Source organism: Balaenoptera physalus, assembly GCF_965194825.1.
Source record: "Balaenoptera physalus genome assembly, chromosome: 9".
NCBI classification, from domain to species: domain Eukaryota; kingdom Metazoa; phylum Chordata; class Mammalia; order Artiodactyla; family Balaenopteridae; genus Balaenoptera; species Balaenoptera physalus.
In genome coordinates, this window is record NC_138888.1 from 43,709,691 (window position 1) to 43,726,452 (window position 16,762).

Genomic DNA, 16,762 nt, shown 5'->3' on the forward strand with positions numbered 1-16,762 from the left:
ACACAGGTGTTTGCCTTGGAGGCCACTGGCTCTAACTGGAGAAATTTCAGCCAGCAGCCCATTCATGGGAACCAGGTATCAAGAAACAGATTATTTGTGAAGATACAAATTCAGAGTTGCTACCAGAAGTTTATGGAACCCCAGACTCCGGCAGAAACTCAATAAATGGAAGTGAATCACAAAGTTAAAGTGAGAAATCCAGCAAAACTGACTTGGTGCCTACTTCATCTATGAATGAGGGTGTCTTAAATTCTGGCCAATGGTAGGATTGAGAGCCCAACCTGGGGGTACTGGTGAGTCAGTTCACCTGTGAGAAGCTGGGGGTCATGGGTGCAGGGGGTCAGGGGAGCAGACAGGGAAGATGCTGTGAAATGCACATGAAGAAACCTCTAAAGACTGTGATGAAAATAATGCACTCTTATTATAATGAATGTCTTGCAGATAAGAAACAGAAAGTTTTCTTCCTCCCTCCCTCCCTCTCTCTCTCCCCACCACTCACAGAAAAATACTTTGGTACATTTGCATCCATTTTCTTTTTTTCGTTTTATTTTACAAAGTTAAGACCAGTCTTGTTGCAGGAAGGCAGACCCCTTCCAGGGCCCGAGAGTGGGCTCTTGTCTAACACTCGGAAATGAATTGTCTGAGGAGACACACATGTTGACAAAGCAAGAGGCTTTATTGGGAAGGGGAGCCCACGTGGTGATCAGCAGGGTAAGGGAACCCAGGAGAACTGCTCTGCCACGTGGTTCGCAGTCTCGGGGTTTATGGTAATTGGGTTAGTTTCTGGGTTTTCTCTGGCCAATCACTGACTCAGGGTCCTGCCTGGTGGCGTGCACATCGCTCAGCCAAGATGGAATCCGGCGAGGAGGGTTCTGGGAGGTTGGTAGGACATATGGACTGGTGTCTCCTCTCTCCTTTTGACCTTTCCTAAATTCTTCAGGTTGATGGTGGCTTGTTAGTTCCACATTCCTTACCAGGACCTCCTATTGTAAGATAATTCATGCAGATGGTTACTATAGGGTCTGGCCAGGCCGGCGGTTTTAGTCAGTGGTTCCCCTGACAACATGGCCCTTCTCAAGCCTAACAGTGTAAAAGGTCCTTCTTTGGGGCTCCTTTTGATGATTGTAAAATTTTATTTCCCTGGAGTTATGTGGTGCTGATAGAGTGCAACTGAGTTTTAGGATATACATTGTATATTTTCAATAAATAGAATTTCAAAACTCTGATGTATTTGATCACATCAAATCTATTCTGTTGCTAACCATCTGTATAGCTTATTCTAATGAAGCAGGATTAGAATAAAGGAATGTTTTAACAATTTCTCCTTTCACAGTGCCACCTCACTGATTCAATCTATGAACAAGGCAATTGTTTCAGAATGTGATCTCTTTTTTTTTTTAAATTTATTTATTATTTATTTTTGCTTGTGTTGGGTCTTCGTTTCTGTACGAGGGCTTTCTCTAGTTGCGGCAAGCGGGTGCCACTCTTCATCGCAATGCGCGGGCCTCTCACTATCGCGGCCTCTCTTGTAGCGGAGCACAGGCTCCAGACGCGCAGGCTCAGTAGTTGTGGTTCACGGGACTAGTTGCTCCGCCGCATGTGGGATCTTCCCAGACCAGGGCTCGAACCCGTGTCCCCTGCATTGGCAGGCAGATTCTCAACCACTGCGCCACCAGGGAAGCCCAGAATGTGATCTCTTAATTGCAAATTGATCCCATGGGAAAGTCAATTTATTCTAAGGGATTTTATAGGAGTTTAAGTCTTATTTGTTAGGATAAAATTTTTAATGCATGCACTAAAATTTTGTTCAAAGACATTTGGAGGAACTTGTTTGATGTGAACTCTTGCCATGTATTTAGAGTATCCTATTTTAACTTGAGATGAATTTGGAGGTTGTAAGTCTTATACTTTTAAATTTTCATGCAGGATATTTAAAAAATTATTATTTAAAAATTTATTTTTTGAAACTGTAATATGTACACATGGTACAAAACTCAGACATTACAAATGAATATTAACCCCTTGTCAGATATATGATTTGCAAATATTTTCTGTCATTCTGTAGGTTGCTTTTTCATTTTGTTGATGGGTTCCTTAGCTATGCAGAAACTTTTTAGTTTGACGTAGTTCGCCTTGTTTGTTTTTGCTTTTGTTGCCTTGTTTTTGGTGTCAAATCCTCCATTTACATTTGATTCAAATATCACTTCCAGTTTTATCACTTTTTGTTTCTTTGCTGCATTTTTATCTTTGTTGGCCAATTCCCTTTTTTCAATTATCCATTTTTCTAAACATCATTTTGTAAAATGTCATGTGGATTTACCACTGGAAGACAAGGAGGCAACACAACAACATGTTTTGCTGTCTGTGTAAGAACTGAATAACAGATGTGCAGTGAGTGGCCAATCACTGACAGACATTGAAAGAAGTGACATAATTGGTATCTGATTTTAATGTGCATCTGTTATATACACCTGATTTGTGGACTGCAGAGATAGCAGAGAAGTTTGTATTTAATGCACAATAGTCACAGTTAACATATTGGGCTAACTGAAATGTGAACTGTATTATTATTTAACTAAACTGTGGTAACTTAAAATTTCTGCATTTCAGAACCATCCCAACAATGATTTCCTATACGGTGGCAGATTTTATTTTCCGAAGGTGGTGCAATGATCTCTTCCTCTTATATGTTCTTCTAGGACTTTGCTATTCCCACATCAAAAGGTAAGGTCTAATTCCCCTCTTCTTGAATCTAGGCAGTTTTGTGCCTCTCTGGTAATTAGTAAAATGGAGCAAAAGTAGCTGCGTGATTTCTAAAGCTGAATCATGGAAGTCAATACAGCTTAACACTGGCGCACTTTTACCAAAGCTCTAAGCCACCATGTAAGCCATCCAATTGCCTGGAGACTATTATGTTGTGAAGGAGTCCAAATAAGTCTATTCGGAGAAATCACCTGGAGAAGATGTGTAAATTGGTTGATCCAGTATTATACTATTGAACTTTTAGGTTGTTTCAAGTCTTTTGCTAATGTAATTAATTCTACAACAAATATCTTTGAACATACTCCATTTTTCACAAGTGCAAATCTATGTACCGGTTAGATTCCCCAAACCAGAATAAGCACAAGTCTTGATATTGTAAGGATACTTTTTTTTCACATCCCACCAAAGAGTTAGATCAAGTGAGAGTAAAGAATGTATTTAGGTTTTCAAGGAAGTACTTAGTGGTCCACTTTGTTAGTGAAGTAAAAGTTACAAATATTATTTGTGCTAATCAGACAAAGGCACTGGTGGCACAGTGAAGAAGATAAATTTTGTTGGGATGAGAAAATCCCTTAGGCAAGGTAGTTTATCCTCTGATTTAAAAATGCTTTTGTAGAAAGATGGCCATATCCTTTGACCAAGAAGTTGGATAGTTGCATATTCTTTAATCTACGTTCTTTAAAATGCAGAAAATGAACAAAGAGCAGGCAGACAGTGGGGAATTTTTTCAAGAGAACAGGTTTTAGGGGTCAGTTCTGGAGTCAGTACCGTTCTTCTTTATGTTGTTCACCGATTTGGTTAGCATTTACTAAAAGATGTTCAGCTCAAAACAAACCCTCATGCGGGTGTTGCTCACAATGAGAACTTCATGACATTAAGAAAAGCTTAAGTTACATTAGTATAATTTATTTAAGAAGACAAGGAAGTTGATTTGGTACTTCAGATTGTCATAAGAAAGAACACCAACACGAAAATATCTAGCCTTAAAGAGTTAACCCTCAGCAATCTAAAAAGTAGCTATCCAGAATGACTCACTTCTGCACATCGCAAATTTCAAATTCTTTGTTTCAGGCTTAAACTTTATCTTGATGCTGGGTTCATTGAGATTTGTACAATATTTCCTTTTCAGGACAGCTACACTGGGACATATCTTAGGTTTCTGTGGTGGCTGGTTTCAGTTCTGTCTCAATAGACCTGATAAGGCTGTGTTTTAGTTAATATGTAGTGAAGTTCTGAAAGCGCTCTAACAAACTTCCTTGTCTTTAGCTAACCCTCAGAGTATTTGTCTATTAATTGCAGCTTTGTTTGCTTTTTCATTTTGAAATATGTATTTGGTTTCGAAGGGTTCTGTTTTCTCTCTCTGCTGCATCGTTTGATTTGGGCGCTTCGAGTTTTTTTGATAATTCATTATTAGAATAGTATTACTGCTTGCTAAAGCATAGACGGTCAAAACCCAATTTCCTGCGTAGCCGAACAAACCTCAAAGAAGTGAAGTGGTGGAGGATCCACCGAGTCTGATCCCGTCTCAGACTGCACGTGTCACATGCTTGCTGAAATGCAATTTGCGTTCTCTACTTTGTTTACTTTCCATGTGAAGCGCTCTCCTAAAACCTAACCTTTACACAGTGGATGACTTTCTTTATGGGAGTAAAAGGAAGCTACGTTATGAAATAGCTGTTATGGGAACGATACAAGCTATCTAGGATTCAAAGGTCTAAACACTATTTTAAAAGGCAAAGATATTCCAACACATCAAAACAAACCCAAAAAATCCACCAGCCGCTCTTTCAACTGAAGTGATGAAACCCAAAGAATTCAGATAGCTAAATGGAGAAAATGAGAAGAAAGTTCATCTAAGAATCCGCCATTGGTGAAGTGATGAAGAACATTTACTGGCTTGTTCTGAAACTTGTCAATTTTGTGACTCTTGGCTGCATATGGATTTCTGTGGTACAGTGTACAATTTTAAACAGCTGCCTAAAGTCATGTGTAACTAACCTGGTAAGTTTTCCTGGTCTAATATTTGTCTTTGTAGAAGAAATTAGAACTGTAGAATTCAGCTTGTTACAAATGCTTGAATTATTTTATCTTTATGAGAAGTTTTCTCATGAGAAGTTGGTAGCAAGGCAAGAAAGATTCTTTTTCCAAAATAAGTTAGGAACATTAGTCATTACAGAAGGTAGGGTAGAGCTACTTTATTTCTTTAAGTTATCTGTTCATAGATCTTTTTTTTTTGCAGGGGGGGGGCATGGGTTTCGGGTAAAGGAGGCTTAAATAAAATCAATTTTGCACACCTTAAAAAATATCAGTTAAACTCATTTATTACAAAGTTATTTATATTTGTCTTGAAGCATGAAATAGGTTCGGCCACAGGGCAATGCCTTCTAATTGCAGACAGCAGTACTATTTATATTGTGGATGGATGATTGTATTGGGAGGTGGATGATGAGGGAAGCAGATGTAGGTGCCATAGAGAATATTTAATCTTACTATTAGTTATTATATATGTATATATTATTTTATGTATTATATATTTATATATAACAATTATTATTAAAAGACAGAATTGTTTGTAAATTCCTTTCTATCTGTGCATTTGTAATTCTTTTGGTGAGTTTTGCTGGACATTTATGATTTCCTTCTCATTTCTGGGTGTCATTCCTCCTATATATAGTGTTTCATATCTTTTCAGTTATTTTGACTTAGTTGTGCTTAAAACAGTCACTGAATCAACTTTAAAAACCAAATACATTCTAGCCAGGGAAAGATGCACTCTTCTTATCTAAAGACAAAGGAAATAGCATGATAGCTTACATGTGACAATACTTATAGTCGTACTTTTAAAAATAATAAAAGTACTAAATACAATATTCACTATTATGCTAAGGTATTGGAGATAGAAGTCTGTGGTAGAATAAAAAAGAAACATATTTGTGTTACACTCTTGGTTTAATTTAAACTATAGTTTAAAACACTACTTAGGCTTACTATGGTTAGTAGCACTTTTTAAAAAAAGTTTGGTATTTTATATAAATCTTTGCTGAAGACTTCACTGCTACGAATGTAGAATTGTGTGCTTTAGGTTTTTACAGTTGTAATCTAAATTTAAACATGGAAAAATGGGACTATTAAATGTTTTCTTTATTAAAAAATTAAAAATTTTTCTCTGATTATAACAGTACATATTCATTGTAAAATATTTATAAGATAGAGAAGAGCTAGAGAAGAGTAAAAGAAAAAATCCTCTAATTCCACCACTATTAACCTATGATTGTATTTTCTTTCAGTGTTTTTCCTCAAATACGTATATAATTTTTCACACAGTTGTGTACCCAGCTTTTTCACTGAGCATTACATGGTGGGTTTTCCCCTATACCCTGAAGTTTTTATGGAAACAGGATCCTTAATGTATTTAGAATATTCCATCATATGAATGTACCACTATAATTTGTTTATTAATTTCCCTACTATCAAAACTGATGTTGGTTGTTTCTATTATTCTATTTATTTTATTTTTTAGCTAAGCTTAGTTTTGTCTTATTTTTGTGTGTGGGCTCCTTGATTTCAGGGTTTGGCAGGAGGAGTAGACAGTCTGTCCTTTGCCGAGTTACCTTCCGCTCAACACCTACAGAGAAAGGCACAGCTGATGTGGCAGTGGCAGAAGACCCAGTCTGCCAATCTGACAGTAATCATGTCCCCCATCTGGGCCTCCCACAAGGGGCTGGGGGGACAAAAGCTTGGTGCAAGAACAGTGAACGGAGCCATGGGTCAGAGGAAAGATATGAAAAGTGCTCGAGTTTATTTCACTGTTTGAATTTTTTTCTGTGCTATCCTTTTTAGCCTGGATTTTTGCTATGAAGGTCATCTTCGATTTCACTGGGTGGTCCTTTTTTTTTCTTTTTTTCTTTTAAATTAAATTTTTTTTTTTGCTTTATCATGCTGGGTATACGACATACTTCCTATAACTGCTAATTCATGTATTTCAACATTTCTAGAAAATTATTAGTCATCATTTCTCAAAAGGTTGTCTCTACTATATCCTTTTCTTGCCTTCTGAGACTCTAATTGGATGTATATTATATTATTCTCACTGGGTGGTTCTTGATATTGAGGCATCTTTGTCTTTTAAAAAGAAACAAAAGAGTCTTGTACAAAGGAATGTTAGAATTGCTGTCCCAAAATGCACAAATCAGGGTTCTATGCTTGAGCATGGGTTTTACATTAATGGAGGAATCTGTGTGTATTAGTTGAGTGTATTAATTGACCTGATATTATAAAATTACATATGCCATGTGCTGCAGAGAACAAAAAATAATGTTCTTCAGAACACTAGTATTGTGAGATCCTTTATGAAAAAGAAACAAAAGAGATTCATGGTCAAATAATTTATGGAAATGCTTTTTGCCATACCCTCTTTTTGTAGATCCACAGGACACAACCGCATATTAATGGCTTTGTTTAATCACAATTTTCTGATCTTCTTTGGCAACAAAACTCTTTTTTTGAGTAGCAAATCCCAACAGCTGAGAAACTAGTGTTCAGAAGTGCTCTTTTACAAGTATCAACTCAATTCAAAAAAAGACTATTAGAAACTATAGGATTCAGAAGGTTGTCCTGTTTAAAAAAATGTACTAACATCAATACCTTTCTCATATGTCAATATGTAACTGTATAACAAGATAATGGAACAAAAACATAATCCAAAAATTCCATAAAATATCCAGAAATTAGCACAATTTGTACTGGTACAGGAATAGACAAGCCAGTAAAACAGAATACGCTCCAGAAACAATACCATGTACATAAGGGAGTGGGGAATATGATAAAGATGATACTTCAAACCAAAGTGGGGCCATACATTTAGAATGAAAAATAACTCCTTCCTTCAGCAGGCAAAAGAATAGGTAAACTGCGGCAATCCAGGAAATGGAATATTATTCAAAGCTAAAAAGAAACGAGCTATCAAGCCATGAAAGACATGGAGGAACCTTAAATGCATATTACTAAGTGAAAGAAGCCAATCTGAAAAGGCTGCATACTGTATGATTCCAACTGTATGACATTCTGGAAAAGGCAAAACTATGGAGATACTGGAAAGATCAGGGGTTGAGAGGGATGGCGTTGGGCTAGGGGGAGATGAACAGGTAGAACACAGAGGATTGTTAGAGCAGTGAAAATACTCTGTATGGTTTTGATATCATAATGATAGATATATCTCATTATACTTTTGTCCAAACACCAAGAGTGAAGGTAAGGTAAAATGTGGACTTCGGGTGATTATGATTATGCAAATGTACGTTCGTCCTTACTAAAAAATGTACTATTCTGGTGAGTGGTGTTGATAATGGGGGAAGCTATGCATGTGTGGGGAAAGGGAGTTTATGGGAAATCTCTGTACCTTAATAATCTCAATTCTGCTATAAACCTAAAGCCGCTTTAAAAAAATAAAGTAAAAAGTACAGTACTTCTTTCTTTAAAAAAAAGTTTAAAAAAAGGATTAAAAAAAATCCAACTCCTACATCACTACCAGATTCAAATAAATTCCAGGAGGCATTTAAAAAAAGATATGATTTAAATAAAAACAGACAAATAGCAAAACCAAACCAAAACAAGACCTCATCCTATAAAAATATTAGAATAAATTAGGGATGAATATTTCTATAATCTTGGAGTGGGAATGCCTTAAGAAGCCTGCTTCAAAAATCCAGGATCACTAAAAGAAATTATTAATAAATTCAACTGCTTAGAAACTAACTATATGACACTAAACAGAAGACAATAAAAACAAAGCCAAAGAATGGAAAAAAGCTTTACGTATGATAAACACAATTTTACCAACATATATACATATATATATATGTATATATATATGAGTATTTAAATTAAGTTTAGAACATGAAGACTTACTTTAAAAAAGAAGAACTATGAATGGTTAAAAAACATGTGAAAAATGTTCAATCTCACAGCAACCATAGAGTTGCACAGAAAAAATGAATTATCAATTTTCTTCTATCAGATTGGCAGAGATAAAAAATTTTACAGTTGGCCAAGTTTGGATAAGCTGGGACTTTCATGTGCTGTTGGTTAGGATGTAAGTTGACAGATTTCTAGAAAACAGTGGGTTAATAAATGTCAAAATTAAAAGAGAAAATATACTTTTAACACTGAACATCAAGAAATTTATCTGAAGAGATTATTGCATAACTAACGATATGTCTGCAAAAGGCTGTTTATAGCAAATTTGCACATAATATTAGATTTCTAAGTGCCTGGCACTGTACTATAATAATGAATATATGATTTAATTGAATCCTCACAGAACTTTATGTTTATTAATATTATCCTACTTATGTTTCAGATGAGAATACTAAGTTTAAACAGCATAGGTAACTTTCAAAAGATCACATCAGGAGCAAATATCATATGTGGGATTAAAATACAGATCATTCTGCTCTGTTTCATTATTAGGGTAGGAAGTAAAGAATGAAATTAGTTCCGGCTGAGGCGGGCAAGATAGAAAAGCTTGTGCCCAGAAGTAGGTGTTGGGTTGAGGATTTAAGATCCGGGACTGGGATTGTGTCTTTCAAGCAGGTAACTGGAGCAGGTGGAACTAAGTTAAACGACGAGGATCCTAACTCCAACGTGAGGAGTTTGGTGCAGATTACAGGCGGCATCCGTGCTTTGGTTAAGAGCACAGGCTCTGGAGGCAACTAGTGCCCTATTCAAATCCTAACTCTTGGACAATTTACAAAACTTCCCTGGGACTCAGCTGCACAATGGAATTAACAATAGTACCTGTTGAATAGGGTTGTTGGGACTTTCAATAGGACAGTGTAAAACACCAAGAAGAGTGGCTGGAACGTGGGAATCACTCACTAATGTTAGCTGTGATAATGAGGAGGAAGGGGATGGAGAGGGAGTGGAGATCAGGAAAGAGTGTTAACAAATCTGCTTCATCAGAACCCCCTAGACCCAACTCAGGAAGCTACCTTGCCCAAGACCATTTATGGGAACGCCATTCAGCCTGTTAAATTTAATTTTGAGAGCTTCCGAAAGAAGGACTTAATCCAGTTACAATGCGACTTTATGGTCATCAAGAAACATCTGTTGTTTTATAGTTTAAAAACTACCCAGCATCCACCCTTTTGCTTTTATGAGCTAACCCTGAGTTTTTTGAAGGGGTAGGAGAAAATTCAATTGCAAATTCACCATCTTACACGTGGTTGTGTATGGTTGTGTTTCAGTCACACAAAGGGGAATCAAAGGCTTCATTTTGAACAAAATTATGAAAACAAAGAACTGTGAAGCATGTGGTTGCACAATTAACCTAAAAGATACAGTTCTTACTCTCTATGTACTTATTATCTAAAAACAAAAAAATATTAAGCCTTCTTCTCCTTTCCCTACAAATACAAGTGGTTAGGGAATGGAGATTAGAGGACTCTTTATTTACACATCAAATGAGAGAAAAAAGTCAACATTTGTCCTTTGGTTCCTGTGTCTGATTACTTCTCAAGTATACCCCCATGATGCTAGGTCACCAGATGATGTTTCCAAGAGACATGACTTCTGGACCATTCCTGAGTAGTAGGCCATGTTGAATTCATGGATTTATTCCTTCAGCTTATAGTTATTGAACACTCATTATCCCCCTGGCACCGTTCTAGATGCTGGAGAGAGTGGAGAGCAAAATGGATGGTGCTTACGTGGAAGGGAGAGAGAGGGCTCCACGAACTCAGTAATGGCCGCCTTTTCTCTTCCCTTTGAAAAGCACAGACTATTTGGAAGGCCACAACAGACGCTTAAGCCACCTCCCAAGCCCCTTTAGATTTTCGATTGTCTCTTGCTTGTAGTACGTATCTTGTAGAACGTATCTTGCTTGTAGTGCTGGGTCAGCCCAGGACAGATGGCGTGCTCCTTGCTGAATTAATCACCTCTCCAATTCAATGGTTCGAATTCAGCAACTTTTAAGGGGAGGTTCTGGTCAGTACCAATTAGAGTTACTAAAAATATTCACTTACTTTTCCTCTGCCTATAATTCTAAGTCAATGAGTGAGGCAGGTTGACAATTAGATCATATCCATGTAAGGCTATTAGAGTGCATATCTGATTATCAGAGACTCAGCATTGCCATCCTTTGTAAGTCCTTCTGCGCATGAAGGACTCCACTCAAAAATGACCAGGGAGAGGATGGACAATTTATAGACTTTTGCCACCTTAGTTTCCATTTCTTTTATTTTCCTCCAGAACAAAAAAGTTCTTAAAATTTGTGAAAATGTGAGAAATAAACAGAGTAATCTGTTGTTTTACTATATGCAAAATTCTGAATTTGTATTTTTCCTCTGTTCTTAATAAGACTGCTTTTAAAAAAGAAAAATGCCATGTGCCATCAGGCAGGGCTACAAGGCCTGATCCCCATTTTGACACATGGCAGCTGCTGCACTTGCTTGCACACATGTGTACATACACACTGCCTCTGTGTAAAGCCTAGAATGTGTCTGCAAATTGGGCTTTTAAAAATTAACATCAATCTCGTATCTATCTATGAGAGAAATGAGACTTTAGTTTTGGTTTGTTTTAAGAAAAAAAAAACAACACCCTGACTTCAATGAACTATTGGCAAAAAAAGATGATGCCATGACTGTGTGAATGAAGAGAGGATGGTCTTCAACTGAAATGCTGTTAAACATGCACCACGCTTGACCTATTGGGCATTTGTGAACAATCTAGAAATTTCTGGGTTGTGACTGTACATTTAACTTGGTGATTCATGAGAAAGCCAGAGGGGAATCTAGTAACTCTTGATGACAATGGGTGGTTTTCTGTTTCATTTTACAGTAGCAGGCTCTAGTAGTCACCTACAAGTCGTTTCATTTGTGAGATCCAAGAGTAGAGCAGGAAGATTGATACGGATACTCAAAAGCTTAATACCAAACAATACTTATGGTCCTTATGTTTATGGGAAGCTCAAAAGGATGGAAAGAAAATCTTTAAAATTTTTTGAGAAGATTAGCATCCAGGTTATAGGGGTATGAGTAGAGAAGTCTTTTAAAGAGCAGCTCAGGGCTTCCCTGGTGGCGCAGTGGTTGAGAGTCTGCCTGCCAATGCAGGGGACACGGGTTCGAGCCCTGGTCTGGGAAGATCCCACATGCCGCGGAGCAATTAAGCCCGTGAGCCACAATTGCTGAGCCTGCGCGTCTGGAGCCTGTGCTCCGCAACAAGAGAGGCCGCGATGGTGAGAGGCCCGCGCACCGCGATGAAGAGTGGCCCCCGCTCGCCGCAACTAGAGAAAGCCCTCGCACAGAAACGAAGACCCAACACAGCCAAAAATAAATAAATAAATTAAATTAAAAAAAAAAAAAATTAAAAAAAAAAAAAGAGCAGCTCAGTTTTAGACTCTGTGCTTTAAGTTTTCATGGCAGACTGATTGAAAATGTAGCACTGCTCTTTATTTAACTATGGATATTTGGCATTTTAAAGGACCTGGTGACAGAAGATTATTTTTTTTGTAAATATTGCCGCATTATATGTGAACACTTTGCTAAGTGGCTTATCATGAAATTTGCCGAATCTCTGAAAAAGCAACAGTTCAAAATGAGGTTTCGAGAATAATTCTGACCAGGATGTCTTTTGTTGGTGTGGCTGCTTTGATTAAAACCTTCTGTGAGGCAATGGTCCTTGCGTGATAGGCCCAGATGCAAATTAAGGTGACGACTGTATGTTGACCTACTAAACAAAAAGCACAACAGCTCTGTAACCATGAACAGATGTGGTTACTTCCCTGCTTAGTGAAAATTGCACACCCAACCCCCTAATGCCCCGCCCCCGCCCCAAAGGGAAAAAAAACCCTGTTTCAGCAGTGGCTTCTTTTAGGCATATGTAAATCCCTTCATGGAAAGTTACGAAACCCCGTTAATCCCACCTGTGAATGATTGTAGTATTTAACCCAGAGGTTAGTTCCTATAATGCTTATTTCACGAAAAGCCCCCCACCCCCATTTTTAGTGGTTAGTTTGTATAAAGCAAGCTCCAGACTGTAAGCCTGAAAAACCACAGTTTTCCCAAACAGGCAGGATTTCCAGCGAAATAGTGTGAAGGCGACAGGGTTAACAGTCTTAAAGTCATTATTCAGACAAACTGAAAGTCTCTAAGTATGATGGTATAGGCCACCATAACCTTGGAGTCCTTTGAATGAGTTTTTGCACATGACACATATAATTGTAAATGTGATTAGCATGGTCATCAATCTGTTTCGGGTATGCATATCCTATATTTATGTTTTAAAGCCCCCAGTACCACCTTTGTCTCTGCATGAGACAATTTAAGTGAGTTGCTGGTATCAGGACACTGTGGCATTCTCCGGGTCACGTGGTTGGCAATTTACTCAAGAAAATTTGAACACAATGATTTTTTCATTACCCTTATTTTTTTTGAAACCGTAGTTTTATACAAAACTATTTCATCTGTCTTCTGGTGGTACAGTATTTACAACAGAATGGTTATATGTTAAATGGTTGACTTTTCAACCAACTCAAACACCTGGTTAGCATAAATCTTTTAATAGTAATGCCATTCCATTAACTCCTTCGTTACCAGAACTTCTGAAAATCCCTTTGCTAAAGAGTTGGAGCGTGACTGGCTATATAAACCCCAAATACTGCATAGCCATGAGAATTAAGACATACTGTTCATATTAGTACATGAGACTTTATAAGGAACAAAATCAAGTTGTTTCTGGGCTTTAGGTTATTAATCTCATGATCAAATAGTCTGTTTAGCTTATGACTTCATTTTCCCATTTCTGAATTTCATATCCAAGCTCACTAGTGATTTCTGTATTGGAAGCAATTTCTTGGATGGAGGAAAATAGTTTTTCCCATTATCAAAAAAGAAAAATCCAAAATAATAAATACAGAAACACAAGGAAGAGATACACCTTGAAAAATCTTGCCTAGGGAAATACCTACATTTTTACCTTGTGTGTAATGAATGCAAATGTATACAGAGTTAGGTTGGAATATGAATGTATTTTTTGTATAGTCCGTTATATAATGTTAATTAAACGCAGTCAATGGTTGTTTCAGTCTCTTAAAAAAATAAGAAAGAAAAATGCAAACATAATTCATCTCTAATCCAGCAGTCCTTGATTAATTGACTAATTCACAGGCTTATTTAATACTATGTAGAACCTCTCCATTGTTCTTAACTACTCCTTTTGGCTACACCCCGACTCCCACCTTTATCACTTTTGCAGAGTCCTTAAGCATTACATCTTAGACAGGCATACTTCGTTTTACTGCACTCTGCATATATTGCAGTTTTTTGCAAATTGAAGATGTGTGGCAACCTTGTGTTGTCTGATGATGGTTAGCATTTTTTAGGAATAAAGTATTTTAAATTAAGGTATGCACATTATTTTTTTTAAACATAGCGCTATTGCACACTTAATAGACTACTGTAGTGCAAACATAACTTTTATATGCACTGGGAAACCAAAAAATTTGTGTGATTCCATTTGTTTCGGTGGTCTGGAACTGAACTCGCGATATCTCCAAGGTATGCCTGTTAATTTGCACTGGCAATTTGTCTAGTTTCATGACTGATTTAACAACTTTAAAACAGTTGGCTCCTTACTTTACAGTTAGAAAACACTGAGGAGGCAACACTACTCCAGGAAGCTTTAAAAAAAAGGTGTGGTAGTTATACTGAACACAAGATTGATAGGGGTGTCCACTCCTTCCTTCTTCATTTCAGGGCAGACAGCTTGATGTGAGCACACCATACAATCTGAGTGAACCGGTGAGTAATCGCTTCCACCGCCTGGGACTTTATAGTGTTTGCATTGATAAAAAAGGGACAATGGTCAGGTTTGATTACCATAGAATAATTCCTAAGTAAAAGCTCATTTATTTGTGCCTGATGGAGGAAGCTGGATGGAAAACAGCGAGAAGTCTGAATCACAGAGTATTCAAACATGAGTTCAGGAACAGTGTGTTGAAGTGAAAAGAGCACAGGACTAAGCCATGACCATGATTTTGATTCTACATTGCTGTGTGGCTTTGGGCAAATTCCTTAAAATTTCTGAGATGTAGTTAAAACTACTAAAGTATGTGTATTCTGAGAGGGTTGGATTAGATAGCCTCCGCTGGTGCTCCTAATAATTACATTTATGGTTTTATTACTATTCTGCACCTGTATCCATTTACTCAACAAGTGTTTAGGGGCTCCAAGTGTAAGTCTAAACCAGACATAGTGCTGGGTAGTAGAGACTTAAGAATGAGTAAAATAGGGTCTCTGTTTTAAAGGACTCTCAACCTTGTAGGAGAGACAGACACATGCATAAAACCACGGCCAGACAGCAATGCGAGAGTCAGATCAGCAGTGTGTGGGAGGAGCAAAGAGAATACACAAGAGGAAAAGCACTTGCTTGCCTGCATGGCCTGCATGGCTAAAACTAGAAAGATGGACTAGAGGGGAAAGGTACACCGGTCAGAGGGAGTCCTTTGTGCCAAGACACAGAGGTTTCAGAGAGCTTGACTGGTGCAGGAGAAGAAGAGGATTTCAGCTTGCTTGGAGGACAGGGCGTGTGTGCAGAGATGGCAGGTAGAAGAGGTTGGCAAGCTAGGCAGGCCCACGTGGTGGAGAGCTGTGAGTACCATGTTGGTAATTTGGTTTCAGTGACACACAAAGTTTTAGGTAAGAGAAGGGTACGATTAGGTTTTGTTTTAAAAAGATCACTCCCAGTGTGGAAACAAGAGAGGTCCCTCATGAGGCTGTTGGCAAGCGCTGGCAGGCACAGAAAAGCAAGGGCAGTGAGTGAGCGAGGAACCCAGACAGAGTTCAGGTGACGAAGGAGTGAGTCAATAGGACTTGATGATGGATTGTCCATGGGGCAAGGGGATGGCAGAAAGAGAAGCCACCCTGGTTCCTGGCTCGGGCAGCTCAGAAGATTGAAGCATATTAATGGGAAACACAGGAGAGAGAGCAAATTAGAGGGTAGAAAGTGAGGAATCTGATGTTTCATTTGCTGAATTTGAGGTACTTGTAGGGACTTAAATGGAGATATCTGATGAGCAATTGGAAATCTGTGTCTGGAGCTCCGGAAGGAGTCTCAGCTGAGGTTCACATTTGGGGGTTATTGACACCTCGGAAGGTTGAAGCTGAGGTGGGGGATGAGTTCACTTGGAGAACTTGGAGAGTGAGAAGAGAAAAAGTTGAGGATAGGACACAAACACAGAAGGAGTAAGGAGAGGAAAAAAGAGATGGCAAAGCAGAAGGAACTGAGAAAAAGGTGGGCTCTAGGTGTCATCATGGCCTGTGGACGGAAAGGTCAACACAATCACAGGCACAGACAAACCAGGTAAGGGAAGGAGGAGCTGGCTGAATCTGTTCAGTAGGAGTCCAGGGCAGCTCTGCAAGCAGGTTTTCAGCGCAGCTAAGGGGTGAAAGCCAGCTAGTGGGCAGGTGACTTCCCAAACTGTCCACCTACTTAGGTTTTGATGGGCTGCCTTCTGTTTCAGTCCCCAGCTTTGCTTTTTGCTTGTTGTGTGAGGACACCCCATTGACCTATATAACATGCTTGATGTCACGCTGTCCTGGACTTAACCTGCTGCCAAGCACCCAATGGACAGTGCGTTCCCTGAAGGTCAGGTGCTCTCTGGGATCTAGGTCTGCTCACCCCAGGCTGGACTACACTCAGCAACCCTGAGCCACACCAAGCCCTGCCTGCCTGTAAATATGACAGCTCTGCTTAGAATTCCAAAGGTCCTGATCCTTGTGAGGCCACAGATTCCTTGGTAGATTTCTGTTTCAGAAAAACTTCATGTCACTATTTGCACTTTCGGGTGACAAGAAAAAATCATCCTTCTTCAGTCATCATTGTCTCTTATTGTCTCTTGTAGTGCATCCAAGGATGTCATTTTTGGAACTCTGCAGATCAGGAAAACTGTACTTTAAAGTGTGTAAGTATTAATTATGTTTCTGTTTTGATACTAATGATA

General features: G+C 38.4%; 1 protein-coding gene across 3 annotated transcripts in view; it reads left to right on the forward strand.

Moving 5' to 3' along the window:
- The first annotated feature begins 989 nt into the window (after nt 1–989).
- The window catches only part of ROS1 (ROS proto-oncogene 1, receptor tyrosine kinase), a 132,123-nt gene continuing 116,350 nt past the window's right edge, over nt 990–16,762 (forward strand). For all 3 annotated transcript variants that reach the window (XM_082475074.1, XM_082475075.1, XM_082475076.1), the window contains exons 1-3: nt 990–4,764; nt 14,517–14,561; nt 16,664–16,723. In XM_082475074.1, coding sequence (XP_082331200.1) covers nt 4,642–4,764; nt 14,517–14,561; nt 16,664–16,723 — 228 coding nt within the window. In that variant the 5' untranslated portion in view covers nt 990–4,641. The remainder of the gene's footprint in view (nt 4,765–14,516; nt 14,562–16,663; nt 16,724–16,762) is intronic.